The following is a 17,076-nucleotide window of genomic DNA, read 5'->3' as shown; positions in this document are numbered from 1 at the left end:
AGTCATGAGCTAATACACATTTACCTGAAAAGTTAAATACAATAATGGTATAAGGGAACCACAAACAATAGGGTATACCCTGCAGTGAATGTCAAGAATTTATTTTACTTATTTTTAAATCCTCACCGAGGACAAGCATAATGATTTTAGAAGGAGAGCGGAAGGGACGGAGAGAGAGGGGAGAAACATTCATTGGTTGTGTTGTGTGTGCCCCAGCTGGGTACCAAACCCACAACCCAGGCATGTGCTCTGACCATGAATCAAACCCGTGACCCTTTGGTTTACGGGATGAATCTCCAACCAACTGAGCCACTGTGCCCAGGGCAAGAATTTATTTTATTCAAATATTATATAAGATGTTTCAAAAGATCCTCAGCCTGTTTTCAAAAATCATTTTAGTATTCCCCACTTAAGGGAAAAATAAAAGTACCAGGAGCTTATAATTAGAACATCTTATTTGAATAATTATTAATTTCCAAGATATTGGTATAAGATACATTTTGACTAAGGGTTTTAGGCAGTGTAAGAAATACAACTGTAATTGTGCTTAAGTCCAGTTATTTACATTTAAATGAAAAAAAAATAAACCAAATCTATTAAAGGTTTAAGAAAAAAAAACACATTTGAAGTACAGTCTTTAAGAAACGATCATGATCTAGAGTCCCGTCAAGAGAATATTCAAGGGCAAGAGTTCAACCCGCTTGTGTGCTATCTTGCAGATTCTCTCTTGGGGCAATAGAAGCGGGTGTGGGATGATTTAAACAGCATCCAACAAATGCTTCATTGTATTTTCTTCACACTTTTTTTTTTAGAACTGTGTCTGCAATCCTTTTTTTGCTTGAAAACAGGTGAATTCAAGAAACACAAGTCTGTAAAAGGGTCTCCTCTTCTTAGTTTCCTATAAAGGTAGAAAGAGTTCTTTAGCACCCTAATCAATACTAACTTACTCTTCAGTATAAAGTTATTGTAAAATATGCCAGTATTAATATTCCCACTTCAGCTTTTTATAAAAAATATTTCATTTCAAATAAGACTCGTTCTTGAACAAAGCTCCTTAACCTTACCTACCCAAAATGTTCCATTAAAAGTGAGTCCCCACAAATTAAATACTTACGAAGCGAGTGTGGGCTCCTTGTAGTTCACGCTGACTGTGCACCGACGCTTAGGCAGAGACACTGCTGGGCTTGTCTTTATTCTTTTTTGGAGAAAGAGAAAGTTTTCTCATTTTCACTTCGGGATGCAAGGGGACATTGGTGATATCCTTCAGGCCAAAATGAGGTGACTGGTGAGTTTCAGGTAGTGCACCTACAAAATCAACTATTATTGAATATGGTTAAAAAAAAACATCTTAAGAAATTAAATTGTATGCAGTTAAATATTCTAAATATATACAAAATCCAGAATTTTAGATAGATTTTTAAACTATCATTTTTCATCCCAGATGACGTGGAAATATTAATTATTGTAGATGTGAAGAATGGATACAATAGTTTACTAGAAGTTAAAATTCTTGACAATTAAAAAACTTAAAATTCTTCTAGGATAGCTTGGGCATAATGAATTAGTTTAAACTATGAAATTTCATTGTAGTCACGCCTTGCTCTGTAGAATCTCTTTCAATACCAAATTTTATCATCATGGTTTCCCGTAGTCTTACAAATCCACCTAAACTCACTCTATTAAACAAATGAGAACTCTAACTCACAGCCTCTTGTGTAAACCAGGAGAAACAGGGTTCCCTCTAGTAAAGCTAGTAAGTTAAGAGTTACCCAATGTTTTTCCTATCATAAGCATCAAAATTATTCTACTTTGAAACTACATCTACATTGGGAGACAGGTACCCAGCACACAGTAAACACACTGTAAGACCATCTCTTCAAAGAGCTTTATTAAAAAAAAAAAAACATTCCCCAAGAAAAACTAAATTGTAACTATAAAATGACTTTATATTTAGTAACCCTGTTCTCCGGGGTTATCTGGGTTTCAAATATTCTTTTTTTGTCCCCACATAAACATATTGTACTAATTATTCTAATAATTTTCAGTTTAGAAAATATGGTTAAGCAATAACATTAGATCAGTTGCCATGTTCTGGAAAGTTTAGTGTATATACATACCCCCCAGGGAACTTGTTAAAAAGATGTAGATTTTGACTCAAGAGTAAGGGGTATAACCTGGGATTCTGCAACTGTAAGACATCTCCAGGTAATGCTGATCCTGAATGTCCAGAGACCAAATCCTGAGTAACACTATTTAGAATGTAGTTTATTTTCTTTCAAAAACTTATGGAAATTTTCCAATGTACACAAAGATGGAGACAATAGTATAATGAACCCACAGTTACTCAGCTTCAGTAATTATCAACATTTTTCCAATCTTGTTTGACTCATTCTAACATCATTACAGCTTATTTTTACAAAAGATATTTGCATGTTATTACCACCTAACTGGTTGACCTTGGAAACTCACTTAACATTTGAGCTTTAGTTTCCTTATAAATGAAACAAACATGATGACACCTTGACTTTACAGTTGTGTTTAGAATCAAATGAAACAGCACGGCAAAAATTTGAGAATGATACAACCTGAATGTTTATGTTATTTTTACCAAACTAAAATTCCCAGATGAGAATCTTCGTGGGCAGGTGCAGGACTGTATGCTCAACCTTTGAATCACGCTGACTTTTGATTTAACAAAAATGAGATGTTTTACAAATATCTTACAAAAGAATACTAAGAATACTAAGTCCATCAGTTGAGATTTTGGTCTTACTAGGCCACCGTCACTAACTAGAAAATTATTTAAAACCATGGTTCCCATCAAATTGAATATAAAACAAAGTCATTATATGACAGATCACTGGATTTAAGTTTGAATTCATTTTCAAGGTAATGTTTCAGGTGAGTGTATAAAAGATACTTTAATTCAACCTATCTCCACAAAAAACATTTTGCCCTTGCCTTGGAAGGCTTCATTGACTCGAAAGTAAAAATGCTTCATCCTGAACAAATAGTATTTATTCTTTAAAAAAAATTTAAATCAATTTATTGGGGTGATATTGGTTAATAAAACCATACAGGTTTCAAGTGTACAATTCTACAATACATCACCTGTATACTGTACTGTGTGTTCACCACCCAAAGTTAAGTCCCCTTTGGTCACCATTTATTCCCTGCTTTATCTTCTACCTCCCTCCACATTTGTTCTTAAAGAGGATTTAAATTAAAGCAGTTGGGAGCAACACCAACTGTGATTTCCACCCCCAGCCCCCCACTATTTAATCAGACTGTTACTTCTCCCAAAGAGCAGATGGCAAATCTCTAACCTCCCCCGAAAGAACAGATGGTAAGTAACAGTATATAAGATTAGGAGTGATCATTTATCATAAACATTAAAAATGCAGGCAAACAAGTGGATCGCTTACTGGTAGGAGTTTTTGTTGGCTGAGAACCATCCAACTCTTTTTCATCCTCACATCTTAGTGCCCTCTTAGGTCGAGGCCTGGTTACTGGGCTCCTACATGAGTCACTGCTGAGACTTGGACTGTACTTGCAATTGGGCAAATAGAGGTCGTCAGACTCGTCTCCAGAACCACTTGATTCACAGCTGCTCACTTCGAACACATTGCTGTTTTCTTCTGTTTTAGAATCATTGCTCATTTTTTGTCGAAAAGGAGTGAGATGAACACCTTCTTCTAAATTAAAATTGTAAGCATCATCGGAAGTGATAAAATCATCCACCTTTGTTTTGGAAACAGGTTTTTTAATTTTACTTTTGCTGCCTTTACATTTAGACATAAATTTTGCTTTTCTCCTTCTGTTAGCTTTTCTTTTCTCTTCTCTTTTTCTCCTTTGTGCATCTCTATGCTTATTTTTAGTTTGCTCAGATTTATTCTCTAAAATGTCTTCCTTCATTTTAGCAGATCTTTCTGGGTGAATCAGCTTTGGTGATGAGTTAATTTGGTCCTTGTTCCATTGACAAACATTTTGTTCTACATTTTGAGATAGGTGCATGTTTACTAATGTGTCTACAGATCTAATTGTTTCCAACCCAAAAGACTGCTCTGACATAGGACTGATTTCAAAATTATCCAAGGTGTTGATTTGGCATAGATTATTAAACGGTTTCTTTAAATTGCGACGGAGAGATACAGTTCTAGGTAAGATGTTATCAGCAGACTTATCTTCACCTGAATCCAAATCAAATCCCAGTCTGTCTTGAGGAATAGTAGGTATTTGCTCTGAGAATTAAAAAAAATAAATAAATGAGAAAAATAGTTTTACTTAATGAAAATTTTAATTTCAAGGGTCTTAGAATTCAAAGTTAAAAACAGAATAAATGAAAAGTCATTCTGTAGTTTCCCAACATTTATTGTATATAAAAATCTGGGACACTTAACATTACCATGGATTCACTGGGCAATGATCAATTGAGAGCTTATATCTGACCTATGGAAGAATCTTATATAATCAAGCAGCGGTCAAGGCAGAAGCCACACGCATTTCTTCAACACTGGTTCAGTGAATAATCTACTATCCCATGCTATTTTTCTAGCTCAACCCTTAGAACTGGCTCAATTTGAGGTCACTGTCATGCTTAAAGTATGGAAATAAAAGAATCTGGATAGTAAAACAAAAAAGAAAAAAGAAAAAAAAAGAATCTTATATAATCTTCAAAATATTCTAACTTGGGGTTTTATGTGTCCCTCATTAAAAAGTAACTAGTAGTTTACCTATGTGCATAGGATTGAGGGGAAAAGAACCTCATATTCCACAGGACAAATATACTAAGAAAGTGGAAGTTAAGTTGTCTTGAAAAATGAGTAAAATTGGGATACTTGGAAAGCCTTTCATGTAAGAAATATAATTGTTTTTTAAAGATTATATTTATTTATTTTTAGACAGAGAAGATGGAAGGGAGAAAGAGAGGGAATGAAACATCAATGTGTGGTTGCCTCTCACATGCCCCTTATTGGAGGACCTAGCCCACCACACAGGCATGTATCCTAGACTGGGAATTGAACCTGCAACCCTTTGGTTCACAGGAGGGTACTCAATCCACTAAGCCACACCAGCCAGGGCTAATTTTCTTTTCTTTTCTTTAAAGAAAAGTGAGGATATTTGGTGCTGCTTTATTCAAATGCTCTCCTTTCTTCAAAGCTTAGTTCTAATACAGTATTGACTGATATTTGAGAATAGGGACACAAGTTACAAGTAGAAAGAAAGGCATGGCTTTGGAGGTCAGTTTTGAATTTAAACCTTCACTCTATCTCAGAAGACGTTATGAGATAGTTTTCTTCTTTGAGTCTATACAAAATGGTGACTGTACTTATGTAGCAAGGTTGTGTGAGGGTTAAGTGAGACAATATGTGTAAAATGCCTAACACAGGGCTTGACACACTGTAGGACTCAGTAAATTACAGCCATAGTTACAGCCGAAGTTTCTAATTAGATTGGCAAAATAAATGAATGGATTTTAAAACTGTTATTATTCTGTGTAAAATAAACAGATTTGCTTTGAGCAGAAGAATACCAGGCAAGATTTAAAAAGTTAAGGAAAATTTGAGAAATTTAATTATGTTACGTATTCCCAAAGACCTCACCTAGCCCTTAATCATATTTTCAGATTTTTACTTGAATTACCTTCTATTTGGAATGATTCTCCTTGTTCTGGAGGGTGAGCTTCCTGAAGAGGGGCTTGCCTTAGAAAAAACCATTGAAAACAGAAATTTAATTAATAATTATATAATAAAAATAAATTTAAGATTTTCTTAACATTTTTATTTTCTTTAGCATTATTTCATAATTCCATTCTAAATCAGTACATCTATTTTATGTCAAAGGAAATCCAAAGCATTTATACTGATTACATGGAGGCTGATTTGTTATGACTGATATTCAACTCCTACTGGAATAACTAACATATCCAATTGGACATGCATAACTCGTAATTTCATTTAACTGGAGAAACAGCCAATCAAAAATGACTTATAAAATATATTAAAGGAATGCAGTTTGATTACTCAACTCTTTAGGAGCCTGCTTTATCATTAGCTGAGTTGTGTACTTTTTGGTAGTACCTGCTTAACTACTTTAACTAATGACGTCAACACTGTTCATTTTTTCTTCAAAACCTTGTCCCTCTTTGGTGCATGGACAAAGGAAACTTTTTATTCTCTAATACTGTTACTGGCTGTTTCATTTTAATTATAACTTTATTCTTTATTTACTGTAGAGAATTTTCACTTCTAGACATAAAATGTAAATACAGGTTTAGGCAAAAGAGTTATGGTAACAAACTAAACAAAAAAAATTTTAGAAACTTTATAGACTCAACTACCTCATCTTACTTTTCCCTGTTATGTAATTATGTTGTCAGGTGTTAAAGTTGAATAGTTTTAGAATTAATGATTAAAATTAATATGGGGATACAAATCATATTAGTGATTACTTCACTAAGGAAGGGGGGCAGGGCATAGGCTCAAAAGGGATGTGAAGGAATGGTTTGTGGCAGTAGTTCTACTTGAGGACAGTTATGGTTCCCTAGGGGATGCTTGGCAATGTCCGTAGACATTTCTGGTTCCCATAACTAGGGGAAGGGAGTGCTATTGGCATTTAGTGAGTAGAGGCCAAGGATGATGCTATATGTGCTTTAGACAGCTCTCCACAACAAAGAATGACCTGGCCCAAAATGTCACAGTGTTAAGACTGAGAAACCCGTGGGCTGGAATGGGAGTAGGGGGGAGAAAACTGTACTTGAACAATGATTAAAAAAAAAAAAAGGCTGAGAAACCCCAGGCTGGGGTGATGGCAATGCTCTATATCTTCATTGAGGTTTTCGTTTGACTATGCATTAGTCAAACTCATTGAACGTGTAATTAACATCTGTGCATTTTCCTGTATGTAATTACATCTCAATAATTCATAAGCAGACAAATAAAGTACACTTGATCCAAGAGATGGGCAAGAGGGTATATGGGATCTGACTGTACTTAAGAGTAAATCAGTTTAGCTGTTAAATGTTGTATTTCTTTTCTATAACAGACTATTTGTAGTACCAGAAAATACCATCATTTGACTAACCAATGTTGCTTAGAATAAAAACTTGGTATAAGAAAAATATCAAAAAAAAATCAAAAAAAAAAAAAAGAAAAATATCACTGAATGGCATAATTTAAAAGCTTTTATTCTTAGACACATCAGAAAAGTAATTATAAGAAAGATTTGGTTTGGTTATACATTGTATAACAGAATTTCAACACATCAAACTTTCTTAACTATATTCTCAGTAGTAAGAACATCAGACTGAAAATATAACAATCAATATGATGCAAATTTCCTTTCATAATGGATAATGGAATTACATCTCTTTTGGTATTAGTGAGCATAATAAGGAATTTGATACTCACAGTAAATCCTTTGTAGAGAAATCCCCGGCATTGTTGTCAATATTGGAGTCTATTCCAGAGGAACTCACTTCATGATTCTAGAATGTATTAAAAGAAAGAAACCACTAGTAAAACTGAAATATTCGTAACAAATTATTCAAAAACAAACACTTATTGATAGTCTATTAGGGTGCCAGGCACTGTTGTAGGATACTAAAAAGAAAAAATTTAGTCCTACCCTCTTAAAACTTACATTCTAGTGTAGGGAGAGAAAAATTTCTTAAAAGACAGATATATACATAATTTCAGATAGTGTTAAGTGTTATAAAGAAGATACTCAGGGGGATGTGACAGAGTAATTGAGGTGGAGGGCCCTTATAGACAGGGTGACTTTTCATCTGAAATCTGAAGAATGTAAGAGAGCCAGACATTGAAAGAGCACAGGGAAGAGAAAGCCGTGGAAACAGCAAATACAAAAGTCATGACATAGGAAAAGCCTTGCTGTGTTTAGCAAAGGCCATTGTGTCTGGGATTTAGTCAGCGAGAACAACGATAAATGTGCATGCAGAGGGCAGATAATGTACAGCTCCGAGAGCCATGAATTTGGATTTTAGTCTGAGTCCAGGCTGAAGATCAGTCTGGCCACTGTGTGAAACAAGGACTGAAAAGACCCAAGGGCAGAAGGCGTTAGGCGGCCACTCCAGTAAATGAAACAAAACATGATACTAGCTAGGACTGGAATTCTGTGGCTATGGAGGTGACACCAGGTGGAAGGTCTTGAGATAATAAAGTGTGCTCAGATTGAATAGGGGTGGAGGCGAGGACAGCGAGGAAGAGCATTGCTTCTCATGATTTTGAGTAGGACAAAAGGATAAGGCTGTTTTACTGAGATGGCTAAGACTTATAGAGGGAGGTAGGAGTATACAATATCTTTGTTAGGGAAGGAGTTTCCCTTTGTACAAAATATGTTTGAGATCCTTCATAAATGTTTAAATGGATATATATTGTGTGTGTAGGTCCTAACCTATAAATTTATAATATGCTAATGTTACGAGTAGGTTAAAACTCCATCAGAAACAAAACTAGAAATTTAATCCCATTAAAAGTTTTAAATTTATTATCAGTATAGTTAATGTTCTAAACTAGTATTTTTACTGTGTAAATAAAGGAGAATATTTACCTACAGAATGATATAATTAAAAAAAACAGATTATTAAAATGATCCTTTATAAAATGCAGGGAACAAAAGGCTATAAGAAAATTAATTCTGATCGATTAAAGCATCTCCTTTTTAAGCATTTAAGCTTCTCTGTGACTGCTGAAATGACTCGCTGAATATGGAGGCACACGTGTAGACCAATGGTTGAGAATGAGTGACATAAGCAACATATGGCAGAAAAGAAATGCTGATGTTTGAAATGCTAAGAATACTTTTGCCCAGCCACCAACAATATGTTTTAATAAATACTCAAAAATCATTGATAAATATCATAAGGCCTGCAATAACAACAGTGTTTTGCCCCTAGTGTTTTTGTAACTATCTCATGAGGTAGTTACTTTATGTTATTCTATGTGTGATTTTAGCAAAGGCTTTGGAAAGGGAAAAGGGAGATTCAAATGCCTTTGGAAGACTGTTTTTTCCCACCAGTTGACAAAAAGAAAAAAAATTAAGAAAGATTATATTCTGAAGAAAAAATTGTTATTAAATAATCTACCACATGAAGGTAAAGAAATCATATTTAATCATTATGAAGATAATTCTCTACTACACTGTATATGAATAGAATGCATATGTGTGTATACACATATGTATGTGCATACACACACACACACACACACACACACACACTCTCTCTATATATATCACACAGAAAAAATGTGGAATCACCTTAGTTGCAGGGAAGGAAGAACTCTCACTGACTCTGGTCAACAGAGAGGTGACCTTAGTTCCTCTCTCAGGTCCATATCCCTACCCTAATCCCTATGGGTCTGGCTTTCTTTTCTCATCTCCTGCTAACACAACCATCTTCACTGGCACAGCAAACATATGGTCCCCTGGGAAGAAAGGAAACTCTTAACACCTGACACTCAACACTGCTTTTCTCTTTCTCTACCCTGTGAGTTTCCCTGGTAGTGGCTTCTGGGAGAAGGAATGATGAAACGGGCTCATAATTACTCTTCTCAGGATTAATATGCAATGAGACACAAGGAATATCCTAAACCAAGCTTACTCCATGTATGTTATATTGTGGCTGGCTCTTCTCTATAACCTTGGACACAATCAGGATTAGATTAAAAACATGGACACAAAAGTGTTCAGGATATTTCTTGCTTGGGAATTAATGTGTAATCTTTATCTAGCCAACTAGTAGGTAAAAATGATTCTCTAAAAGCACTGTATTTAATACATCCCACCCCCCAAATTATGGTAGTTCATATAAAACCCCACTGGATGTAGCAAAACCATACAGAAAAGCTAAGATTTATAGCACTGATCAACAGTTACCTGTAATTAAATAACATACTTGGTGTAAACTAATTCATAGCTTTACCATTTCTTCCTAAGAAATTGAGCCCTTGTAATGAAAATACCTGAGCAGGTTCTTCCGTTTGTTGTGAAGTAAGTTTCTCTTTCAATGCATATAACTGATATGTGAGGTAGTAACATTCCCTTCTCAGCTGCAGGATGATGTCTTGGGCTTCTCTCACTCTGGATTTTTCATTTTCCAAAGCTAAGACTAACATTTTGTTGTTGTCTTGGTAGTTTTTTAACAGTGTAGAGGTGTTGGCTAAAAGAGGATAAAATTTTTTATTAGTTATTAAATCTAAACTTAAAAAGTGATGCAAAAGGACAACAAGAAAATCTTACTGATTATTTGGCATGGTGGAGCTATGAAAGACTTGCGTTTGCCAATCTCAGCCAAGTTTTTATTCCTTTTCTCTTTCATCCGTTTCTTTATGTCTTCAAGACTATCTTGAAAGGACTTTTTGAGATTCCTTTCCTTGGCCATCTTCTGCCTAGGAATTAAAAATAAAACAATATTTAATTTTTCTAAAAGGCAATATCTAATATAAAACAAACATGAAAACACAAGCTATTCGTAAAAAAGGATTAAATAGAGACTTAGTAATTGAAGAATTAGCTCAAAGTATGTAGCTAACTTGGTAATAACCTAGATTGTGCAGCTTTTAAATCTCATTAATATTTTGGGCATAATATTATCCTTCTTGGTACTTTATAGGGAAGGTTTTAATAAATATGGATTTCCAAAACAAAGATTGTAATATACCACTTATTTATTTCTTAACAAATACTCATGGGAGGCTTACCATATATTAGGCACTATGGGAATGCTTAATATTATATTTTGATGTTATTATTTGTTTCCTATGGGCAATATTTATGACCAACATTTAATGTTAATTTAACTTATAACATTAGTTCAGAGGTAATCATGTATCTGGGCTTCATGTTCCAGTTTTTCTCTGTATTAATTTATCAAATTAGATCATATGATTACTTCTCTCTCTTCCACAATTTTTAACCCAATATTAAAGATATGAACACACTCTCAAGAAAGTCAAAGTGATCTTCAGAAGTTTAGTTAAATTATGCAACACTATATACAATTTTAATAGGCTATTATTACAATAATAGAGCTAGAACCAGCAGGAACTGGGATACAGGAACATGTCAGTTTTCTCAGAATTATTCAAAAACTCAGGGCTGCTAACTCCCAGTGCATCATGAATATAGCAAATCAGACATTAAATAATGACTTTTATAATACAGTTAAAGTAGCAAAACATGCATTGACAGTGGAATATGCTATTGAGTATATTAATACATAAGTATACTTAAAAATGCAGTAAATCAGATAGACTTCAGTATTCTGCTAAGCATGTCAAACTACTTTTCATGCACATTTACCCTAGATCGCACTTTTGCAGATCTTAATATTGCAAAAAATTGTTTCCTACAACAATTCATACATACAATTTCACTACAAAGGCTATACCTTCATCTCCTCTTAGTCAAAAGATTCCTCAAACTTACATATTCTAGAGAATGTTCTCCAGGCCTTGCTTTCTTCTATGCAGTGTCTGAGGTCATACATTTAGATATCATAGATCTCACTTAAACATTTCCTTTCTGCCAACATCGATAGATGATACACTGGGATGTTCCCAGTAGAGAAAGCACAACTATTTTTAAAGCACTTAGGTTAAGTGAGTTGTATAAGACAATGTAGACAATGTACCACAATGTAGTTTTTGAAGTTCCAGCTGGAGATGTTTGAGAGCCACGCGGATTAAATAACCTATCAAGTTAGTTTAGTTGTGGTATTTTAAAAACCAACTATTATCTAAAAGAAAGAACATTAAGTTTAATCAGCTTAATATCACAAAAATTGCCCTATCATGTTTTCCTGTTGAGGCCGTTGATGGTACTAACAGGGGGTGTGGCGGAGAGAGCACGAATGAAAACAGGTTAGAGTGCAAGACCACAGTCTCGATCCGTATTGGTAAGGGGTCTGGATTAAAAAAAAAGTATGTAGAATATTTGATCTCCATCACATTCTTTCATTCACTCCTGCCGCTGAGGCACCCCGGAGGGGCACTGGTCAGGACCGCTTCTCCAGGGCGACAGACCGAGCAAAAGCGAAGGGATGCACAATGAACAGCCGCCGGTTTGAGTGCCCTTATGCCGAGCCTGCCTTTTAACTACTGTAAATGCTTTATCTGCATACCACTTAATTCACACCATTCTACAAGGCAGGAAGTTCGGCTCTCCATTTATTAAAGAGAAAAGGAAACTGGATCACTGGGAAGGGCGGATCGGGGTGCAGGGCAGAGAAAGACACCTGGTCAGGCCTACTGCACAGACTGAGTTTTCGGCCACCGAACTTAAAACGGCAGATGGATCCTCGTCGGAGAGGAACAGGGATCATGACCCCTCTGATCCACACCAGCAAACCTTGAGGCCGCCCCTTTGTCCGAGGCACATCGGGAAAGCCAGCGGGCGGGGGTGGGTGCGTTGCTGGAAAGGGCCAGGAGACCCGCCTCCCGCAGCTACGTCCACGATACCTTCGCCACCGCTTCTGCCGCAGCTGCTTCCCTCCTTACATTCCAAAGCTCAGCGATACTGTCCCGCGGACAGCGCTCCGAGCTCCCGGACCTCCAGGTCTAATGCACTGTCTCCCGTCAGCCTCCGACAGCCGCCACCACATTCGAAATTCGCATCTGCGCCCACCCATTGGCTGGCGGGATGGCAGTCACGTGAGGAGACGGCGCAAACACGCACGCAGGCAGAGCCCCGCCCCCCCGGTGACCTCGGGTGACGCACTCTGGTCCTGCGACCACATCCGGGCATCCACCGTCCCAGTCCGGGCAGGGCGGGGCTTGCTGTCAAGCTCTGTCAACCTGCCTGCCCTGTTCCGAGGAGTAGTTGGCTTTTAGGCGTGGCGCCCGGACCTTTGTGGGGTTGGCCTTTTAAGGCGTCCAGAAGCTTCCTGTGTCTTTAGTTTTGCTGAATCTCCTCTTCGAGGTTGTGCTCTAGGGTTCCCCCTTGTGAGAAGAATCTCCTTGGTTGGTTGCCCGCCCAAGCAGTCGAACTGCAGCACGTAGGCAGCTTTTAGGGAGCAACAGTAGGGAGCAAATTTTGGATTAACGGGATATTATTGGGGAAGTGGCAGATATCTGAAATATTCAGCTCCAGGTTCTTTCGCTTGCCCGGCTACCTCTGGCTCTTTAACCCTCAGGAAATGGCACCAGCCAGTTCTCCATCTCGAAGTCTGGGGAATCTTTGTTATTAATTTTTTATTCTCTTTTAGCCTTTCATCGTTCAGTCAGCCAGTCCTGTCAAATCTACTTTCTAAGTATTCCTCACGTCCAGACCTCACTATTTTCCATCCCTTAATCCAGCCTACTTCCTTTCTGTGAGTTGCTCAAGTACCTACTCTGACTGCTGACTCCACTCCCTTACGTTCTTCGTAGAGTGGCATTTTGAAAAAGCAAATATGATTGACTGTGAAACTTATATTATGGCTGCCCAAAGCATTTAAGAACTCCTAGGTGCTTGGTACTTAAATAGCCTCATGGCTCCTGGTTCCACCTCTTCTTAATTTTCTTTCATTTCCTTGTAATTCTTCTTGCTTTTGCTTGTGCTGTTCTGTTTGTCAAGAAGATTCCTCCCCCTGAGCCCCACTTACTTGTATGCATGCTGCAGGTGTCACTGCGCAGCTAAATTCTTCCAGAGCCTTATCTGTCCCCAAAGCTCCATTCATAGCTTGTTTTGTGCTTCCTTAGTGCCATGCATGCCCCCCTTGGTATTTCTTGTGGCACTGAATTGTCATTCATTGCCTATTTATTCAAGTTGCAAAAGGGTAGGAACTATAGCTTCCTGTTCATAGTTAGATCTTCAGCATCTGTTTAGCAATTTGAAGCTGGTAAATAGTCACTGGGAAAATAAAACAATGGATAAATAAAACATAAACAAGAGCTCTGCATTTAGGCATTCAATTTATTATAAAGTTGTTTTCTAAAAGATAACTAACATTTCATTAGTGGGATAATCACATTGTTAAGGTATAAAAATGTTGAATCACTGTATCATACACTTGAAACTAATATAGCTAATATAAGATTGTATACCAACTATACTTAAATAAAAATAAATTTGAAAAAAGATAACTAACATTTACCTCTTCACCCTGGTCTAAGCCTCATCTCAAGCCTTCCTGGTTTAAGTGGAAGAAATTAGAACTTCCTTCTCCAGCCAACAACTTGTTCTTCAAGTGTCATCAGCTTCCTACACCTGGGCAGTGTGGCTCAGATGCAGAAGAATCAAGGAGGAAGGAACAGAGAGATTTTTTAATCACTTGAGGCTAGAGGGTATGAAGTGAAGGTGAGAGCAGAGCTGGGTTCATGGGCATGCGACCTGTTCTCAAAAAGGCCCTGCATTTGCTTTAGTGCTCTGCTCTTGCCATTTTGAAATGCTTAATAACTTATCTTCGAACTTATGACTTGTAAGTGAAGTCTGATGAGACAATGGAGCATGCACATGAATATAGGAGATGCATGTGATGTGTGTGTGTCCATCCCTGTCTTGTGCTGCCTCATTGCTATGCAGTGTTCAGGATGCCCACTAAGTGGCTTCCATGGTACACTTACTTGGGCAATGTGTTCAGAAGGGCTTTACACTTGGTTTAATGCTCTCAATCCTTCTTGAAATTCTTAACAATTTTATCTTTGAACTGTACTCACTTGGAATCTCATTGAACTTTCGTGCTTTTTAGGCTAAAGAGACAATTAGAATCTAATTTGAGATTCTTTATTACCAGATAATTTTTAAAAACTAAAGTTGACTTTACGGAGCCAATAAAGCCCCTTGGATATTAGTAAAAGTTTAACTGAACTATAATATGTAAGAATGTGCATAAAGTTACTATTCTTGTTATATGTATTTAAAAAACGAGGCCAAATTGAACAAGAATAGACATATTTTACAAATAAATTAGTGTTACTAGAATATCTTTGATAAACATGGGGTGACTAGAGAGAAAAAGTGTTTTTCAGTAGAAAACTATTGTGTACCCATTATCAGATTCTAGTCCTGTTTATTGTCTTTGAGGTTTTGTTATCTACCTACAAACTGGACTGGAGCCTGAATTCTTCGACTTTCCTCTAATGTCTGGCTACAAATCTCCAAATGAACATTTCTAACTTTCTCCCACCCAATTTTAGTGACTCGGAATCACGAAAAACTAACACCTTCCTTTTCCCCCACACGCTAACTAGCTAAATGGGGACAACTCAAAACAAACTTCAGAGCCACCACCACAGCAGATCATAAATGTGCCATCTTCATGCCTACCTCTGTGTAGGCCACTGAGAGAATTCACCAGAGCACCCCGACATTACCAGATATTCAAACGGCAAAGCAGGAAAATCCATCAGCTCGAAACTGTCATCCTTATTCTGCCATCTAAAGATGTTTTGAACTCAAGGCTAGAAAATTTAGACTCAGAAACTAAGTTTATAATTTGCTCCAGCTATTAACCTTTTTTCTTTTGTTTTCATGGAAATACATCTTATTAAATACCTGATTACTCAAACCATATAATTCTACTTAGATGGAAGTTCATCTGCAGTACCACCTCTTGAAGGTATGTATGTATAGAAAAAAATATCAGTATATACAGGGTTTGGTGCTATTTGTGGTTTCAGGCATCCACTGGGGTCTTAGAACATATCTCCCTCCCCCTACCCAATTCAGGGGGACTAGTGTACTTAAAAAATCCATAGTGAAGCCCTGGCTGGCATATCTCAGTGGATTGAGCACGGGCTGGGAACCAAAGTGTCCCAGGTTTGATTCCCAGCTAGGGTACATTCCTGGGTTGCAGGCCAGAACCCCCAGCAACTGCACATTGATGTTTCTCTTCTCTCTCTCTCTCTCCCTTCCCTCCCTAAAAATAAATAAATAAAATCTTTTTTTTAAAGGTTTTATTTATTTATTTTTAGAGAGGGAAGGGAGGGGGGGAGAGAGAGAGACAGACAGACAGACAGACATCAATGTGTGGTTGCTGGGGGTTATGGCCTGCAACCCAGGAATGTACCCTGGCTGGGAAAATAAATAAAATCTTTTAAAAAAATCCATAGTGGAAGCAATCTGAAACAGGTAGTAATTAATCATCACATTAGAAAGTGATTATTCCCCTTATCTTTTTTTCTAAAGTATGTTATTCAATTCAAATATTGGAAATTACTTATTGTTATGGTTTGAGTATTTGCTTTCCCCCAAATTCACATTTTGAAATCCTAATGCCCAATGGGATGGTATTAAGAGGTGTGGGTCTTTGGGAGGTGCTTAGGTTATGAGGGCAGAGTCCTTGTTAATGGGATTAATGCTCTTATAAAAGAGACCCCACAGAGCTTTGTAGCCCCTGCCACCATGTGAAGACACAGCAAGAAGTCACCATCTATGAACCAGAAAGCCCTCACTAAGCAGTGAATCTGCCAATGCTATGGTCCTGGAATTCTTGGCCTCCAGAACTGTGAGAAATAAATTTCTGTTGTTTATAAGTCACCCAGATATGGTATTTTGTTGTAGGAGCCCGAATGAACGAACACACTTAAGAGAACTAATTCATAGCACATTGATAGTATCCTGCAAATAAAGTGGAAGAGGTATGTATAGGGCTTAATCTTTTTGAGAAAACAAGGTTCAGACCTATGGAAAGTTGTATAACAATCATTTAATAATGAGAAAGCTAATGACCTAAGATAATAAGAAAATGAATATTGCCAAGTGAGAATTAGAAACTGAATGTTGCTCGTTAGGAAATTAAAGTGATGGAGTGACTTTAATAAAGATTTTATTCATTCATTGAACAAATGTGTTTTTAAACACTAAAGTAGACACTGCTCTTGCCTATCTGATATCCCTTTTTGTCTTTATAATAGAATTTCTATATAGTTAGGGTAGCAATGTGCTCAGTGATAATAAACATTTGAAACCTCCCTTTCACAGGAATGGCTAATGTGAGTGGAAGAAGTTGTACAGGGAACTATGTAAATTCTGGGACGTAGTTTCTTAAGCTTGGAGCTTAAGAAGAGTCTAATTCCTAAATCAACTGTAGCAAAAAAAGTTTTATTTTTCAAGACACAATTTCTCATGCAGAACTTT

General features: G+C 36.9%; 1 protein-coding gene across 1 annotated transcript; it reads right to left on the bottom strand.

The window, feature by feature from the left end:
* Nucleotides 1-339: 339 nt before the first annotated feature.
* On the bottom strand, nt 340-12,655 carry SGO1 (shugoshin 1). Its single transcript, XM_028518225.2, is given in 9 exon segments — nt 340-898; nt 1,115-1,185; nt 1,187-1,305; nt 3,426-4,241; nt 5,644-5,702; nt 7,410-7,486; nt 9,981-10,177; nt 10,258-10,406; nt 12,477-12,655. Coding segments are annotated over 8 exon segments (1,599 nt in total). The 5' UTR covers nt 10,400-10,406; nt 12,477-12,655; the 3' UTR covers nt 340-780.
* Between the last annotated feature and the right edge of the window lie 4,421 nt (nt 12,656-17,076).

Source organism: Phyllostomus discolor, chromosome 7, assembly GCF_004126475.2.
Source record: "Phyllostomus discolor isolate MPI-MPIP mPhyDis1 chromosome 7, mPhyDis1.pri.v3, whole genome shotgun sequence".
NCBI classification, from domain to species: Eukaryota; Metazoa; Chordata; class Mammalia; order Chiroptera; family Phyllostomidae; genus Phyllostomus; species Phyllostomus discolor.
Note: the sequence above shows the minus strand (reverse complement) of the source record. Positions and strands in the feature narration are given on the sequence as shown.